At 36.7% G+C, this 15,847-nt stretch overlaps 1 protein-coding gene and 1 non-coding gene across 9 annotated transcripts in view; both read right to left on the bottom strand.

The window, feature by feature from the left end:
- Positions 1-15,847, bottom strand: part of TFDP2 (transcription factor Dp-2) — a 192,638-nt gene that overhangs the window by 34,599 nt on the left and 142,192 nt on the right. For 6 of the 8 annotated variants that reach the window (XM_043474217.1, XM_043474216.1, XM_043474220.1 and 3 more), the window contains 2 exons: positions 13,414-13,535; positions 10,549-10,596 (listed from right to left, as the gene is read on the bottom strand). In XM_043474217.1, the coding sequence (XP_043330152.1) occupies positions 10,549-10,596; positions 13,414-13,535 (170 nt within the window). Of the gene's footprint in view, positions 1-10,548; positions 10,597-13,413; positions 13,536-14,466; positions 14,670-15,847 lie in introns of all 8 variants that reach the window. The other 2 variants (XM_043474221.1, XM_043474222.1) reach the window with 2 other exon arrangements.
- On the bottom strand, positions 5,270-5,342 carry TRNAC-ACA. The gene has a single exon. It is a non-coding gene; the product is annotated as a tRNA-Cys (tRNA).

Below are 15,847 nucleotides of genomic sequence, written 5' to 3'. Positions count from 1 at the left end.
GGCAGTTGAAATGAGAAGTTTTGCCCTCTTCAATACCAGCTGAGTGCAAGAGGCTGACATAAAGACTGAGGAGGTTGCAACAATCTAGCCCATGTGACTCCCACTACTGATACTCAAGAGCAAGTGAAAAACATTGAAGGTAGGCAAAGAATATATGGACAATAAGAGTTTCTGAAAAAGGAAATCAAGGCAAGGGAACAGAATAAATACTAAGTGCTGTTAAGTCAAGAAAATATTTATGAAATAAAAGAAGAGACTATATCAACCCAGAATGACAAAACCCAAAAGATTCTAGTAAAGTTACTGGATTTCAAAGAAAAAAAATTATTTAGACATTTAGGGAAAAAAAAAAAAAAAGAGTATCAGGTTTTCCAAGAGCAAGCTGTTACACTAGAAGAAAATTAAGACATTTAAGAAACTGAAAGAAAGTATGAGCCAAAAATTTTTATATTTAGCAAAACTGACTCAGACAGTCAAAATGGTTAGAGAAACACCGACATAAAGGTCTTGCGAGAAATTTACGTATAGTTAACTGTAGAAGTTAAGATTAAGTGAGAGCTAAAAGGCATATAGTATAGTGTATAAATAGGTGTATGCTTCAAGACTGTAGGACTATTATCTATGATTATTAGAAAAATGAGAAAAGAATGGACAGAACATACACAGAAAATTTTTTAATGTTTTCAGTGCTTCACAGGTGAGTGAGTGAAAGTCACTCAGTCATGTCTGACTCTTTGTGACCCCATGGACTATACAGTCCACGTAATTCTCCAGGCCAGAATACTGGAGTGGTAGCCTTTTCCTTCTCCAAGGGATCTTCCCAATCCAGGGATCGAACCCAGGTCTCGCGCACTGCAGGCGGAGGTGGACTCTTTATCGGCTGAGCCATATGGGAAGCCCTGGTACTGGTAAAGAACCTGTCTGCCAATGCAGAAAACTTAAGAGATGAGGGTTCAAACCCTGGTCAGGAAGATACCCTGAGAATCAGGAAGATACCTTGGAGGAGGACATGGCAACCCACTCTAGTACTCTTGCCTGGAGAATCCCATGGACAGAGGAGCCTGGCAGGCTACTATCCATATCGTTGCAAAGAGTAGGACACAACTGAAGCAACTTAGTATGCACAATCACATTAGATTAGGTTACATTATTATTATTATTATTTTTTGGGACTATTAAGCATGTAATATGGGATAAAGTCAATGAGTAATTACCATATACACTAATTCTATCGTCCTTTTCATCCTCAATGTCCTTAAAAATCAGAATTCTTGATATGGAAAAAAGAAAATTGAGCTATAATAGAGAAGAAGTTTAATAAAATTTGAGCTGGAAATATCAATGTGCTCCTTGGTAGGGGTCCTTATACATCACTGCTGCTGCTGCTGCTAAGTCACTTCAGTCACGCCCGACTCTGTGCAACTCCATAGACAGCAGCCCACCAGGCTCCCCCGTCCCTGGGATTCTCCAGGCAAGAACACTGGAGTGGGTTGCCATTTCCTTCTCCAATGCACGAAAGTGAAAAGTGAAAGTGAGGTCACTCAGTCGTGTCCGACTCTTAGCGACCCCATGGACTGCAGCCCACCAGGCTCCTCTGTCCATGGGATTTTCCAGGCAAAAGAGTACTGGAGTGGGGTGCCATTGCCTTCTCCCTTATACATCACAATACCATATTAAAAATACAACAGGGAACTCAACATGCCAATACGTAACTTCTGATCCTACTGCAGTTCTCATCTACATGAGTGACAGCATTCATCCAACTGCCTGAAACAGAAACAACAGATTCATCCTAATTCTCCTATCTAGCTAATCAAATTCTATCAAATGTAATCTAACTAAGTCTTGTCTTAAAGAGCTCTTGAATTCAAGTCCTCTGTCTCTTTCCATGGCCCTAGTTCAGGCTCTCATAATCTCTCACAGAATATAACTAGACATAAAAAAAAAATGAAATTATGACATCTGCAGCAACATGGATGGACCTACAGATTATCACACTAAATGAAGTTCATAAGCAACACAAAACCGAAGGATACAACTCAACAGTGGCTGAACCAAGAGATGAAGCCTCATCTTCGGAAGGCTGGTGGATCATTATGCCAAAATCAATCAACATTTACATCAAATTCAACAGAATTTAGAATAGCTAATACCTGCAGTACACAGATAGGGGACTTGGTCCTACAACCAAATCTGTAAACCACTTTTTTCAAAGTTAAGTGTACAATGCCTCCAGTAAAAGAACTTTACAAGTTAAAGGCTAGATGAAGAACTTAACAACAACAACAAACATCTCAACTCAAAATGGACAAAAGACTTGAGTAGACATTTCTTCAGAAGATATACAAATGGCCAATAAGTACATGAAAAGATGTTCAATATCACTAATCATTAGGGAAATGCAGAACAAAACCACAATGAGATATCATTCATTAGGATGACTTTAATTAAACAAAACAAACAAACAAACAAAAAACCCAGCCAATAAGCATTGGGAGGACATGGAAAAACTGGACCCTTCATGCACCACTGGTGGGAATGTAAAGTGGGGCAGTCACTACAGAAAGTACTACGGTGGTTCCACAAAAATGAAGCATATAATTACCATATGATCCAGCAATTCCACTTCAGGGTGTATATCCAAAGAAATTTCAAGTAGGAGACTCAAATAGATGTTTGTACACCCACACTCATACCAGCAACATTCACAACAGTCAAATGGTGAAAACCTAAATGTCCATCAACAGATGAATGAATAAACAGAAAATGTGGTATATGCACAGAATAGAATACTATTCAGCTTTTAGAAAAATGAAATTCTGATAGATGTTACAATATGAATAAACTCTGAGGACATGGTAAGTGAAATAAGTCAGACACAAAGGATAAATATCATATGATTTCTTTTATATGAGCTACCTAATATTGTCAAATTTATAGAGACAGAAAGTAAAACTATGGTTATCAGAGACTGCAAGAGGAGAGAGTGAAGAGATGTTGCTTAATAGGTACGGGTTTCTAGTAGGGAATGGTGGAAAAGTTCTGAAGATGGATGGTGGTGATAGACGCACAATAATGTATTTTCTCAGTGTTTTTTTGTTTGTTTGTATGTTGTGAATTTATTAATTTATTTTCTTAGTGGTTTTTTGTTGTTTTGGTTTTGAATTTATATTTGTTGTCTTTTATGTTTTATGGCTTTTATGTATCTATAATATAAGATGCTGAAGTTTCAGCATTTTGTTAATTAATTATTTCCAAAAAACCAAACTCAATATACAAGGGATCATGCTTCTGAGCAAAACAAACTTTCTTGTTCTTCATTCTTTAAATTACTTTGTCACATCTGGCTTACTATTACTGCTACCACATTCAGAGAAGATGTGCCTTTTCTTGACAAAAATAGTTCAGGAATGCTTGATTCCCCATCACAAAATAAGGGTTAAGAACAAAATAATACAGAGTGTACTTTTAAAATTTAGCTAATAATTTAAAATAATAAACTTAAAACCAGGCTTATTTTAAAATTTTAAATGGTTGAAAAAATGTTATAAAAATAAATGTCTACATTTTCACAGATCTTCTATATGCTTTTGGGTTATATTAAACAAATAAACTTTAAAATGTCACATGCTACAAAAATTAACTCAAAATGGGTCAAAGATCTAAATGTAAGAGCAAAACCCATAAAACTGTTAAAAGAAAATATTGGCATAAGTCTTTGTGATCTTGGGATTTGGCAATTCTTAAAGTAAGATATGATACCAAAAACATAAGGACCACAAGAAAATATAAACAAGATAAACACAGTCAAATTTTTAAAGTTCTGTGCTTCCTGTGGGTGAAAAATCAATCCAGAGATCAGGAGAACTTCTTTGCAAACCATGTATCTGACAACAGTCTTGTTATCCATAACCCGTAAAGAATTCTTATGACTCAATAGCAAAACCAGCACCACCACCAACAAACCAAAAGATCTCAATAGAGTTCTTCAAAGAGATATTCAGCCTTCCTTTAAGCTGAAATGCCATCTTTTAGCAATTTGCCAAAATGACCAACATGAAAGGAAAGACGAAAGGCACCTGCTCTATGTTCTCTGGGCTTTTTGGAAAACACAGCGTTGTTCCTTTGGCCACAAACATGAGAATCTACAAGAAACATGACATCGTAGACATCAAAGGAATGGGCACTGTTCACAAAGCAATTCCCCACAAATGCTACCATGGCAACACTGGGAGGAGTCTACAATGTCATCCAGCATGTCGTTGGCATTGTTGTAAACAAGCTAACAAGGGCAAGATGCCTGCCCAAAGAATAACTGTACACATGGAGCAAATTAAGCACTTTAAAAGTCGAGAGAGCTTCCAGAAACATGCGAAGGAAAATGATGAGAAAAAGAAAAAAGTCAAAGAAAAAGGTACTTGGGATCAACTGACGCACCAGCCTGATCCACCCAGAAAGGCACTTTATGAAAACCAATGGGAGGGAGCCGGAGCTGCCAGAATCCACTCCCTATGAATTCATGGCATGATTTTAAAAAACAAAAACCCACAAAAGATCTCCAGACTCTAAAAATATTTCTCTTAACTGAGTGAAAGTGTGGTGTCCCTTCCTGCAAAGAAATACTTGAAGCAAATTTTAATTGTCCTAATTCAGTGGGTGATGCAATTACTATTCAAATTTAGTGGAGTTTTTTTTTTCTTCCTGGAAAATATGAGGAGGTTTACTGTGCAATATACTCCAGTGGTTAGAAACTGCCAGAAATTATTCATAAAATATTTGTACTAGGAAAATAAAAAGATACACAAACAGCCAATAAACACTTGAAAAAATGCTTAACAACATCAACCACTAGAAACTGCAAATTAAAACCAAAATGAGATATACTTCACATTCACAAGGATGGCTAAAATAAAAAGAGATGGATAGGAAGTGTTGGTAAGGAGCTGGAGACATTGTAACTTTTGTTGGTGGGAATGTACAAACGTATAGCCACTCTAGAAAACACTGACAGTTACTCAAAAAGCTAAAGAAAGGATTGCTATAGGTAATTTTATTCCTAGGTATATATTCAAGAGAAATGAGAACTGATTTGTTCACAAGTGTTCACAGCAGCATTTATAACAGCAAAAATAGAAAGTGAAAGGGAAGTCACTCAGTTGTGTCCAATTCTTTGCGACCCCATGAACTGTAGCCTACCAGGCTCCTCCGTCCATGGGATTTTCCAGGCAAGAGTACTGGAGTGGGTTGCCATTTCCTTCTTCAGGGGATCTTCCCAACCCAGGGATCGAACCTGGGTCTCCTGCATTGTAGGCAGATGCTTTTACCGTCTGAGCCACAAGGGAAGTCAAAATGGAGAAACAACTCAAATGTCCATCATTAATGAACAAATACAGGAAAAATGTGATATATCCATACAATGTTCTATTGTATATAAAAAAGAAGGAAGTATAATTTATGCCACAACATGTAATTTCTATGTGTGGAGACGGGTGGTAGATACAGGCCATCTGGAGGGTTGAGAAGGTCCCACTGGCCCAGGTGCTCCTTGGATAGGTGTCAATTCATTGCCCGCAGTCCTTCCCTCACCAATTTATTCTCACTTTTTAGACCTCTCAACTCTGGGTCTGGGACCTCACCATGTCAGTGCAAGTGAAAAAAGCTTCCGTTTCCCTATCTGACTTCTCCTATGCGTATTTTGGGACATGGGTTTGTCCACTTTCACTTGTCATCTTTATAATCACAGCAGCCTTCATCTCCTAATCCTTGGAGAAACCTACATCTCTATCATGTTTTATGGCAATTTAAGAGATTTCCTTTTTTTTTTAATACACAAAAAATTTCAATAGGATCTTACGAAATGGAGATTAAAAATGGTTATTCAATCCATCATCTCAAACTGGAAGCTCCCTATCTAAAAAAATTTTTTAAGTGGGCCAGTTTTATTTATTTACTTTTGGCTGTGCTGTATAGCTTTTGAGATTTTAGTTTCCAACCAAAGATCATACCTGGGCCCTTGACAGTGAGCACACAGCCCCAACTGCTGGGCCACCAGGGAATTCCCTCGAAATCTCAAAAAGTAGAGTTTACATGTTTTCTCAAACCTGAGCTCTTTGAACCACCCAAACCCTCTTTCCAAATAACATGAAAATTTGGTCACAGGCTGTAAACACTGTCATCTCTATTAGTCTCTTTAAAAAAAAAAAAAAAGAACCAGTAGGAAGCATTCCTTGTCAAATAAAACCAAATTACCAAATTTAAAATGTTTTTAATATTTAAGAAAATAAAATTACCAATCTAGCAGTCTGAAAAGCAAGTTACATTTTATTTTATTTGAAGTCTTCATAATTCCATATTCACATTTCGTTTGAAGTATTTAAAAGAACTGTTTCCAAGAGTATTTATCTTTCCAGACACTTAACTAGAATCAACAATCACTGTCTTTTTATGTTTTGCCACAATAATTTATATTTATTTACAAAAGTAATGTAAAACTAAAATCTGTAGTATAACAGTATATTCCAGGTGTACACTAATAAGTGTATCCCATTTAAACAAGAGATTATATACAATACACAATAAAAACTTCCTTTCTCATTAAAGAAAGTTAACCAGAATATTTAAATCAGCAAAGTAATTTAGTAACATAATTTAGGGGAAAAATGTCCAACCCAAATCCCATTTTCTTGTGTATTTATATCCACTGTGTGAGAGAGAGGGGAAATGGGAAAGAAATGTTTATTATTTACAGATCTTCACTTTCTCCACCTTGCATTATGTCATCCAGGCCTGGGCTGGCCTCATCCAAGCTGAGGATACTATTGATACACTAATTGATACTACATCACATAGAAAACTGAAAAACCTCTCAAACTTCATGTGTCCAGAACAAAACTCAATTCCTCCCCAAACCTATTCCTAACTATTCCTATTATTATTCCTAACTATTCCTATTCCTAAACCTATTCGTAAATGCTAATGGCACCAGTATTCACCCAGTTCTTACTGCAAAAAATCAAGTCATCCTTTATTTCTCTCTTTCCTTCATTCAATCCATCAATAAACTCTGTTTCCAAATTCCAAAATTTACCCATTTTTTCCCCATCTCCATTGTCAGGTCACTGCCTCCTGCCTTCGAACTGATTTCTCCACTTTTGCTCTTATCTCCTTAGAGTCCAGATCCCTCTCAGCAGTCAGTATAAATCAGATCACATTACTTCCCTGCTTAAAATCCTGTTTAGAGTAAAAACCAAATTCTCTACCATGACCTACAAGGCCTTTCATACGCTGACCTGTATCCACCTCCCCATCCTCATCTCACGTCTAACTTGCTCGTGATCTCCAAGCCACGGTGCTTCCCTGAGTGTCACGACCTGGTTCCTCACTTAGGAGCACCACATTTGCCATTCCCTATGCCTAGAACCTCAAGCTCCTCAAGGAACTAGCCTGTCTTCCTTGTATTCAAACATCACCCCTTAGAGAGACCTTTCTAAGGTAGTCACCATCCTTCCAATTATCTACAAATCATCCTTCTTAGTTTTTTGCAAACCACCTATCACAATCTAGTTATTTTACTTCTTTATTGCACCCCCTCCCCAAATACAAGCTCTTCAAGGGTAGAGACTTATCTATCTTGCTTATTATTCTCATCCATGCATAGAACTTACCAACACTTAGCAGATATTCAAAACACTTGTTGAATAAATAGACAACTTCATAAATATCGTCAAAGCAGTACAGATATTAATTATATTGATTTTTATTATTAGCTTATTATAGTTTAAATTGTATTAGTTTATTGTAAATAAAAGTTTTAACTATATTCCAACAGAATAAAAAATATATATATGAAGACTACATGAGCACAAAGGAAGAGAAAAACACCACTGTGCTCAATCCTATTCTTTTAAGGCAGGAATAAAGTAAAACACATAGAGGCTATTGCCGCTGCCTGTCAAACACCCAGGGCCTTTCATCCCCCAAGGGAACTCTCAAATAGGATAGTTCCCATTTGGAAGAGATGCATTTGCAAGACACTACCAGACTGTCCAAACGAAAAAAGACAAAAGGGAACAAACATCTTTCAGGATCAAAACTCCAGGCGAGACCAGAAAGGGGGCTTTCAAAGCAATTTCCACAACCTCTTTGCAAAGAAGTTCAGTGGATCAGAACACAAAGAAAAAACTAACGAGAATCCCTCAATGGATCCTTTACCCACCAACAACATTTCTTCAGAAAGTGACTTGGTCTTACAAAGGAGCTCAGCAAAGGAAGAGCTGTGTAAAACACACTTCAATTTGTACTGTCAAGTGGTCAGATGAGGACAAAAACCTTATACAGTATACATCTATGTGGGAGTATGCATGTGTATTATGTATATAAATCTATGTCCCCAAGGAACACTAACAAAAATACTTACTATATTTAATCACTATAGAGATATTAAATCACTAAAGAGACAAGGAAGAAGTTAAGAAGATTAGTTTGTGGTTGAGAGCTGGCTTTTTGAACCTTAGCACTGGGGAAAAGGGAACCCAAGACTTTTTACAGCATTATAGAAAAACACATTAATCTGGAGGAAAAGAACATGTGTAAGGACAACAACACAAGAAGAAAACCACATGTAGTCAATCTGGTGGTTTGGTTAGGGAGGGAGATGGGATTCAATACAGAAAAGTTATATTAAAGAATAAAAAGAGAGTAACAGAAAGCACTAGGAAGAAAGGCCAGTGAAGCAAATGCAGAAAAGCAAAGTCAAATCAATGGCTATACCAACAAACCTAATCTGGCACTTCTATATGCTATCTTTAGAGTTTTCTCTCTTATGAAGAATAAAAATAATCTTGTTTTTTTGGTATTATTTGCATACACAGGTGATGTCAATCATAACAAGTGAACAGTTCCATTTTAGGGCCGTACACACTGCCAAATACATGGTTAAAAAGTTGTACTGCTGCCTTTTCCCAGTATAAACATGAGGAAGAAACAGTATGAGCTGGAAAAATGAATTCCCATTGGAGAGAAAAGACCATCTCACCATACAGTTCTATGTAACACAGCAGCTTCTCAGATATGACTTTATCTGTTCAAAGGAGTTAAGATCTGAGAACAACAACAAAGGTCACCAAGGAACTAAAGCAGAACTAGTGTCATGCAAGAAAACAAACATTTTTTAATACAGCCTCAAGGTCTTCACTCGGGGCCCATTCACTTTTATTTTAGATGGGATTCTAACGCATTTGGCCAAGTAGTTTCTCAGTGTACAGCAAATCAGAGGTAGCAACTAGAAACTGGAAAAGATAGAAAACTGTGTTGAAAGCAGATGACCTAACAGGAGGAGACTAAAACATCGTTGAAAAAAAGCAATTAAAAAAACTCAGAATCAGTCTAGAAAGTGTTGCTGGCAAGGTTTTATCTAAATAGCTTCTGAGATTATATTTTATTTTAGTTTAATGTGACATTAATATGATGCTTAGTATAGTGACTTGGGTGAAATACTGAGTTATAATGATCCTAAAGTGATAAGTTTTCAATCCTGGAGTTTCTGATTTAGTAAGCAATTATAGCTTATTCAACAGACCAAACGTGATTCTGCTGCACACCTAGAACTGAGAATCACAGTCCTAACAGTCTAAGGAAAGATTATACTACACTTGTATTATTTAAGAAACGAGATGTAATGTACAACACGGTAAATTAACACTACTGTATTTTGTGTGTGTGTGTGTGCATGTGCACTCAGTCGTGTCCAACTCTCAGTGATCCCATGGACTGCAGCCCACCAGGTTCTTCAATCCATGGGATTTTCCAGGTAAGAGTATTGGAGTGGGAGGCCACTTCCTCCTCCAGGGGACCTTCCCGACCCAGGGACCAAACCCTCATTTTGTGTGTCTCCTACACTGGCAGGTGGGTTCTTTACCAACTGCACCACGTGGGAAGCCCTGTATGTTATACATGAAAGTTGTTAAGAGAGTAAATCCTAAGAGTTCTCGTCACAAGAAAAGTTTTTACTTACTTCTTTTATTTTAGATCTATATGAGATCGTTCACTAAACTTACTGTGATAACTGCTTCATGATGTATGTATTAACAAATCAAATTATTGTGCTGTATTACCTTAAACTTATACAGGGCTGTATGTTAATTATATCTCAACAGAACTGGAAGGTTAAAAAAAAAACAAGTGAGGATTTACCATCATCTTTAAATGTGTTCAATAAAATTTGTTTTTAAAATCTGTGTATTTTGAGGTAATCAAGAATAGTCACGTTAGCAGAACACTTCATCTCCCCAAAGGAGGGAGTGCATTAAACAGCATGCTGCCAAGAGCCCGTCTACCCACAGAACAGTATCTTTTGAAACTGCATAAACATAACACATTTATGCAATGATGAGTGAAGCAGAATACTCAATGTGGAATGAAATAACAGTTGAAACTTAACAAACTTAGAGTTATATGAAGAAAAACATCTCATTACTTATGAGGCTGGGTGTTAAACCCCTCTCTATGCAGTAGAATCTCTTGAACAAATTACTTAAAACTTTTACTCACCTTTCTGAAAAATCAGAGTCTATAAATTCTCTAGCCCGTTTTCTATCACTGAAAAGAAAAAAAAAAAAAAACATGAAAATGCATAAGGAACTTTACTTCATGAATAATTTACTTTAACTTATCTAATTCCACTTTGAATATATATCCAAACACAAAACTAACAATTACAAAAGATATGTACATAAAATCAGAACTTAAATTTTGTCACTGGACCCAAGAAATCACAACAGTCATAGGTTTGAAATGAGCTCAACGAATCTCTAGGAAGAAATACTGCAGATTTATAAATGAGAAGGGCTTTCCCAGCAGACACAGGTTCAATCCCTGGGTGACGAAGATCCCCTGGAGAAGGAAATGGCAACTCACTCCAGTATTCTAGCCTGGAAAATCCCATGGACAGAGGAGCCTGGTGGGCTACAGTACTTGGGGTCACAAAGAATCAGACATGACTTGTGTGTCTGACTTGTGTGTCTACCAATGAAACAACAACAATAAACGAAAAGGCACAGAAAAGTTTTATTCACTCTGGGATGACTGATTCTTAAAAACATTAGATAATCATACTACATGCAGTATAAAGCACAGCTAGTTATTGAAAACAGCAAAACCCTGGTCATCTCCAAAGCAGGCCAGCATTACTGGCTCAGACTTGCCTTTCATTAAATTATCTTCCAAGGGTACAAAAAACTCCAGCCTAACTTGCAGATCTATATGAGGATATTGTTAAGGATTGAATGAAGGTCATGGTATTATTATTATTATGGACTTAACATGATACTGTTTCTATGTGTGTGTGCACACACACATGATGTTATGTGTTAACACATATTATTATGGACTTAACATGATATTGTTAAGGATGGAATAAAGAGCCTCTTGATGAAAGTGAAAGAGGAGAGTGAAAAAGCTGGCTTAAAACTCAACATTCAAAAAACGAAGATCATGGCATCTGGTCCCATCACTTCATGGCAAATAGATGGAGAAACAATGGAAACAGTGATGGACTTTTCTTGGGAATCACTGCACATGGTGATTGCAGCCATGAAATTCAAAGACGCTTGCTCCTTGGAAGAAAAGCTATGACTAACCTAGACAGCATATTAAAAAGCAGACACATTACTTTGCTGATAAAGGTCCGTCTAGTCAAAGCTATGGTTTTTCCAGTAGTCATGTACGGATGTAAAAGTTGGACTATAAAGAAAGCTGAGTGCTAAAGAATTGATGCTTTTGTACTACGGTGTTGGAAAAGACTCTTGAGAGTCCCTTGGACTGCAAGGAGATCCAACCAGTCCATCCTGAAGGAAATCAGTCCTGAATATTCACTGGAAGGACTGATGCTGAAGCTGAAACTCCAATACTTGGACCACTTGATGCAAAGAACTGACTCATTGGAAAAGACCCTGATGCTGGTAAAGACTGAAGGCAGGAGGAGAAGGGGACAACGGAGGATGAGATGGTTGGATGGCATCACCGACTCGATGAACATGAGTTTGAGCAAACTTTGGGAGTTGGTGATGAACAAGTAAGCCCGGCGCGCTGCAGTCCATGGGGTCGCAAAGAGTCGGACACTACTGAGTGACTGAACTGAACTGAAAGGCCATGGAATTACAAGTGATTCTGTCACTTCATCTTACTTGATAATGGAAAAGACATTATGTATACACATGAAGCAATGTCCCAAGTGGTGCTAGGAGGAAAGAATCTGCCTGCCAATGCAGAGATGCAATGGGTAGGGAATATCCCCTGGAGAAGGAAATGGCAACCCACTCCCGTATTCTTGAATTCTAGAGAATTCTAGAGAATTCCATGGACAGAAGAGCCTGGCAGGCTACAGTCCACAGGGTCACAAAGAGTCAGACATGACTAAGTACACACACACAAAAAAAAATCTTTTGTCTCGTGTGTGTGTGTGTGTGCGTAACTTAAAGGACTTTGCCAGGATTGTTATTTCATTCATTTCTTTAATATCCTTGAAGCAAGGAGATTCTTATTGAACCAAGATTTACTGTTTGCTTATTAGAACTCAAAACTGTAAGTCAATGACAGAACCATCAGTGTGGTATGCCATTTTGGAAATAATTTCTAAAGGGACAAAATAAAATTTTCAGTCACTTATTTTACTATTTCCTTTTATGGAGGGATGAGATGATAAAATGATAAGGAGGGGAGAAAGGTTGAAGAAGGTTATTTTACAGGTAAAGATGGAACATGCAGAGATCTGATATTAAAAGTGGCAAATGAGTAACGAAGAAGGGATACTGATTTAATAGCCTAGTGTCCAAGATAAAACTCAATGAAACTTTTAATATATTTTGGTCTCTTTTTTTCCCTAGTTCTTTTTCTGGTTTTAAATGAAACAAAAATGCTAGTTTCAAGGGGAAAATCTAAGTGCACACACACATATACATAACTCCTTTCTTATGTTTGTTAAAACAATATAAAATGCAGTTTTTACATCTCCAAAGTGGCTAAAAGTCAAAATCATAAAAAGCAGCCATCTTTCAGAGCTGAAGAAAGAAGTTTCAGTTATAAGTTATTGTTTTATTTTTCTGTTTAAAATGGTTGTTCCAGGGAATTCCCTGGTGGTTCAGTGGTTAAGACTCTACACTTCCACTGTAGAGGACAAGGGTTCAATCCCTAGTTAGGGAACCAAGATCCAGAGGATATATCCTGGATGCCCATTTTATATCCTAGATACCCATTTTATACCTAGGACATACAATGAAATAAACAGGTGATCTTAAAGGAAACATACTAGTTTTTAAAACCATAAAAAAAGAACAGAAGATAAGACAGTGAGCAAAAAAATATCAGAACTTTAAAAAAAAAGTCTTTAAAAATGGTAACTTGCAATACTCCTCTTACCCTGGGACCCAGCCAGCAGCTTCTGCTATGTGTGTCTGAGTGACCATTGCTGGTGCGGGGGTGTATGGACTCCCAATCAGAACACTTCCTGAACTGGTCAGTCTCTGCGGTGTGCTTATAATCTGCAAAGTCAAAACAAGGAGAAATACTCTTAGTTGGTAAGGTAAGCCTACAGGCAGGAAATAACTTTGTAAGGAGGAAATCTTATTATCTAAAATGTCCTTAATATCAATCATCTAAAATATAAGCAATACCTTTGACCCACTGTATATTCTAAGATCTTGAAGCACAACTATCAACACTGATACAAAGTACACTGTGGATTTCAGCAAGTGAACAGCCACTGGGAAGGATTAAGCTGGCGACTGACAACATTTTAAAAATCAGAAAAATGAAAACCTTTCTTTAGAATTATGGAAACTAATTTTAGTTGAACTTGAGTAACTAGAACTGGGATAGCAGCAAATTAGATTTTCACAGTCCAAAACATATGCAAAGACATTACACAATTTGGATTCTTATATAGATGCAGTTTTATCTGGTTTTTTTTTTTAAACAGCATTTCCTCATATCATTAAATATTCTTCAAACACATTTTAAAGACCATAAAACATTCTGTTATATGGATTAATTACACCCTATTATTAGATTTTTACAAATATTCAATATTATAAATAATGCTGTGATAAACCTTTTTGCAAAATTATCTTGGCTTTAATTTCCTATGGACAGATTCCAGAAAGGGAATGAATAGAACTAAGATTACAGACTTTACTAAAACCCTATTTTCACACACACACACACACAAAACAGTAAATAAAATAAAGGCATGCTCCAGGGAATGGGAGTATTAGTGGGTCTGGGGAGATGTTACTACATACAAATGATTAGGAAACTATTTTAATAAATTAATTCTATAGTCAAACAAAACACAACAAATACTGACAGATAGCTGGGGAATTCTGATCCTCATAATATGCCAAGGATTATTAAACAGGGCATTCAGAAATTTGCCTCATGAGAAAAAAGGAACACTAGACAAGGCGATTGTACCTCCAAGCCTTCCACATTTTCCATACCACCATACTCCTCACCTCCATCTCAATGCAGGATCCTTAAAGGTAGAGGGTGTTTGCAGGGCCTACCAGTGCTAGGAGACACTCATAGGAAAGAATCAGTAAACATTTACTGAACTGAGACAGAAGACCCAGCTTTTAAAATGATGAAAAAAAGTAGCTTCTTTCTTCATTGATATGCTAGAAAGGATTATATAAAATCCAGTAAGAAAATACAATATAAAGGGTGTAGTTCTCACCAATCACTGCATCATACATTCTGTTCTCTATTATGCTGACCCGGAGCATGAGTGCTTGAGAAATAAAGTCTGAGTATTTGATCAGCCCCTGGTCTACTGTATTCCTAGAACAGGAGTCTCCACAAAGCAATTCTAAGTATTCCGACTTACCCTGAAACAGACTACATTACTTGTGCAATCTGAAAAAAACAATGGAGTTTTTTTTCTTTAGGACTCTACAGGCTCAGTTCTACCTAATTTTAAGGGCTTTGTAGGAAAAAACAAAAAGAAGAAGAAGAAGAAGAAAAGAGGAAGGGAAATAGGACACAGAGAAAAGCTGGTTATTTTGATTGAGAATGACTTTGGACTAAGATGTTATGTTTCAGTTCATTTTTTCTTCCTCAATGTCAGACTGTTAGCTGCTATTCTTTTCTGATCTGAGAGTGATTAGCAATACTCTGTTCCTTCCTCTTAGCAAGCAAGTCTTTAACAAACATTTCATGAACAAAGAAACTGGAAGGACGCTAGACTTGAACTGGATCCATAAATTAGAAGTTCTTGTGAGATGTAGTAAGTTCTTAAACCAGAACAGTAACAGTGAGCCTTAAACAAAACCAAACAGAAGTCAACAGAACTTGACCAACCAATGAACACAGGAAAATTAGTTCATGTAGGTGATAAGTCACACATGCTTTATAAAACTGAACCTTAATTTTGAAGCCTCAAATTAAAATAATATTCAGTTGATCTGATAAGGGAAATGAACATTTACCTTTAGCCTATGAAAGTCATATAGCAACTGAACCTCAGTCTGAAAATTTTCTACCTTCAATCAAGATATCTTATGTGCTACTGCCATCTACAGTAAGAAATGCCAAGAGAGCATGTATATTCTGAAAGGAAAGAATCTATAACGATAAACTATAAGGAATCTATTTAAATAGAAAGTGTTATATGTAAGGGTTTCATTATTTCACAAAATTTTTATTGTCATTGTAAGAGACATGCAGTTTTTAACCATGTTAAAATGATCATGAGATTATCTTATATAAATATATGTGTGTCTGTGCATGTGTGTGTATATATATAAAACCAGGTGCCTTTAAGAAAACAGTAAGAATCCCAAGTCACAGTTACTTC

This window comes from Cervus canadensis, chromosome 7 (genome assembly GCF_019320065.1).
Source record: "Cervus canadensis isolate Bull #8, Minnesota chromosome 7, ASM1932006v1, whole genome shotgun sequence".
In the NCBI taxonomy this organism is placed as follows: Eukaryota; Metazoa; Chordata; class Mammalia; order Artiodactyla; family Cervidae; genus Cervus; species Cervus canadensis.
Note: the sequence above shows the minus strand (reverse complement) of the source record. Positions and strands in the feature narration are given on the sequence as shown.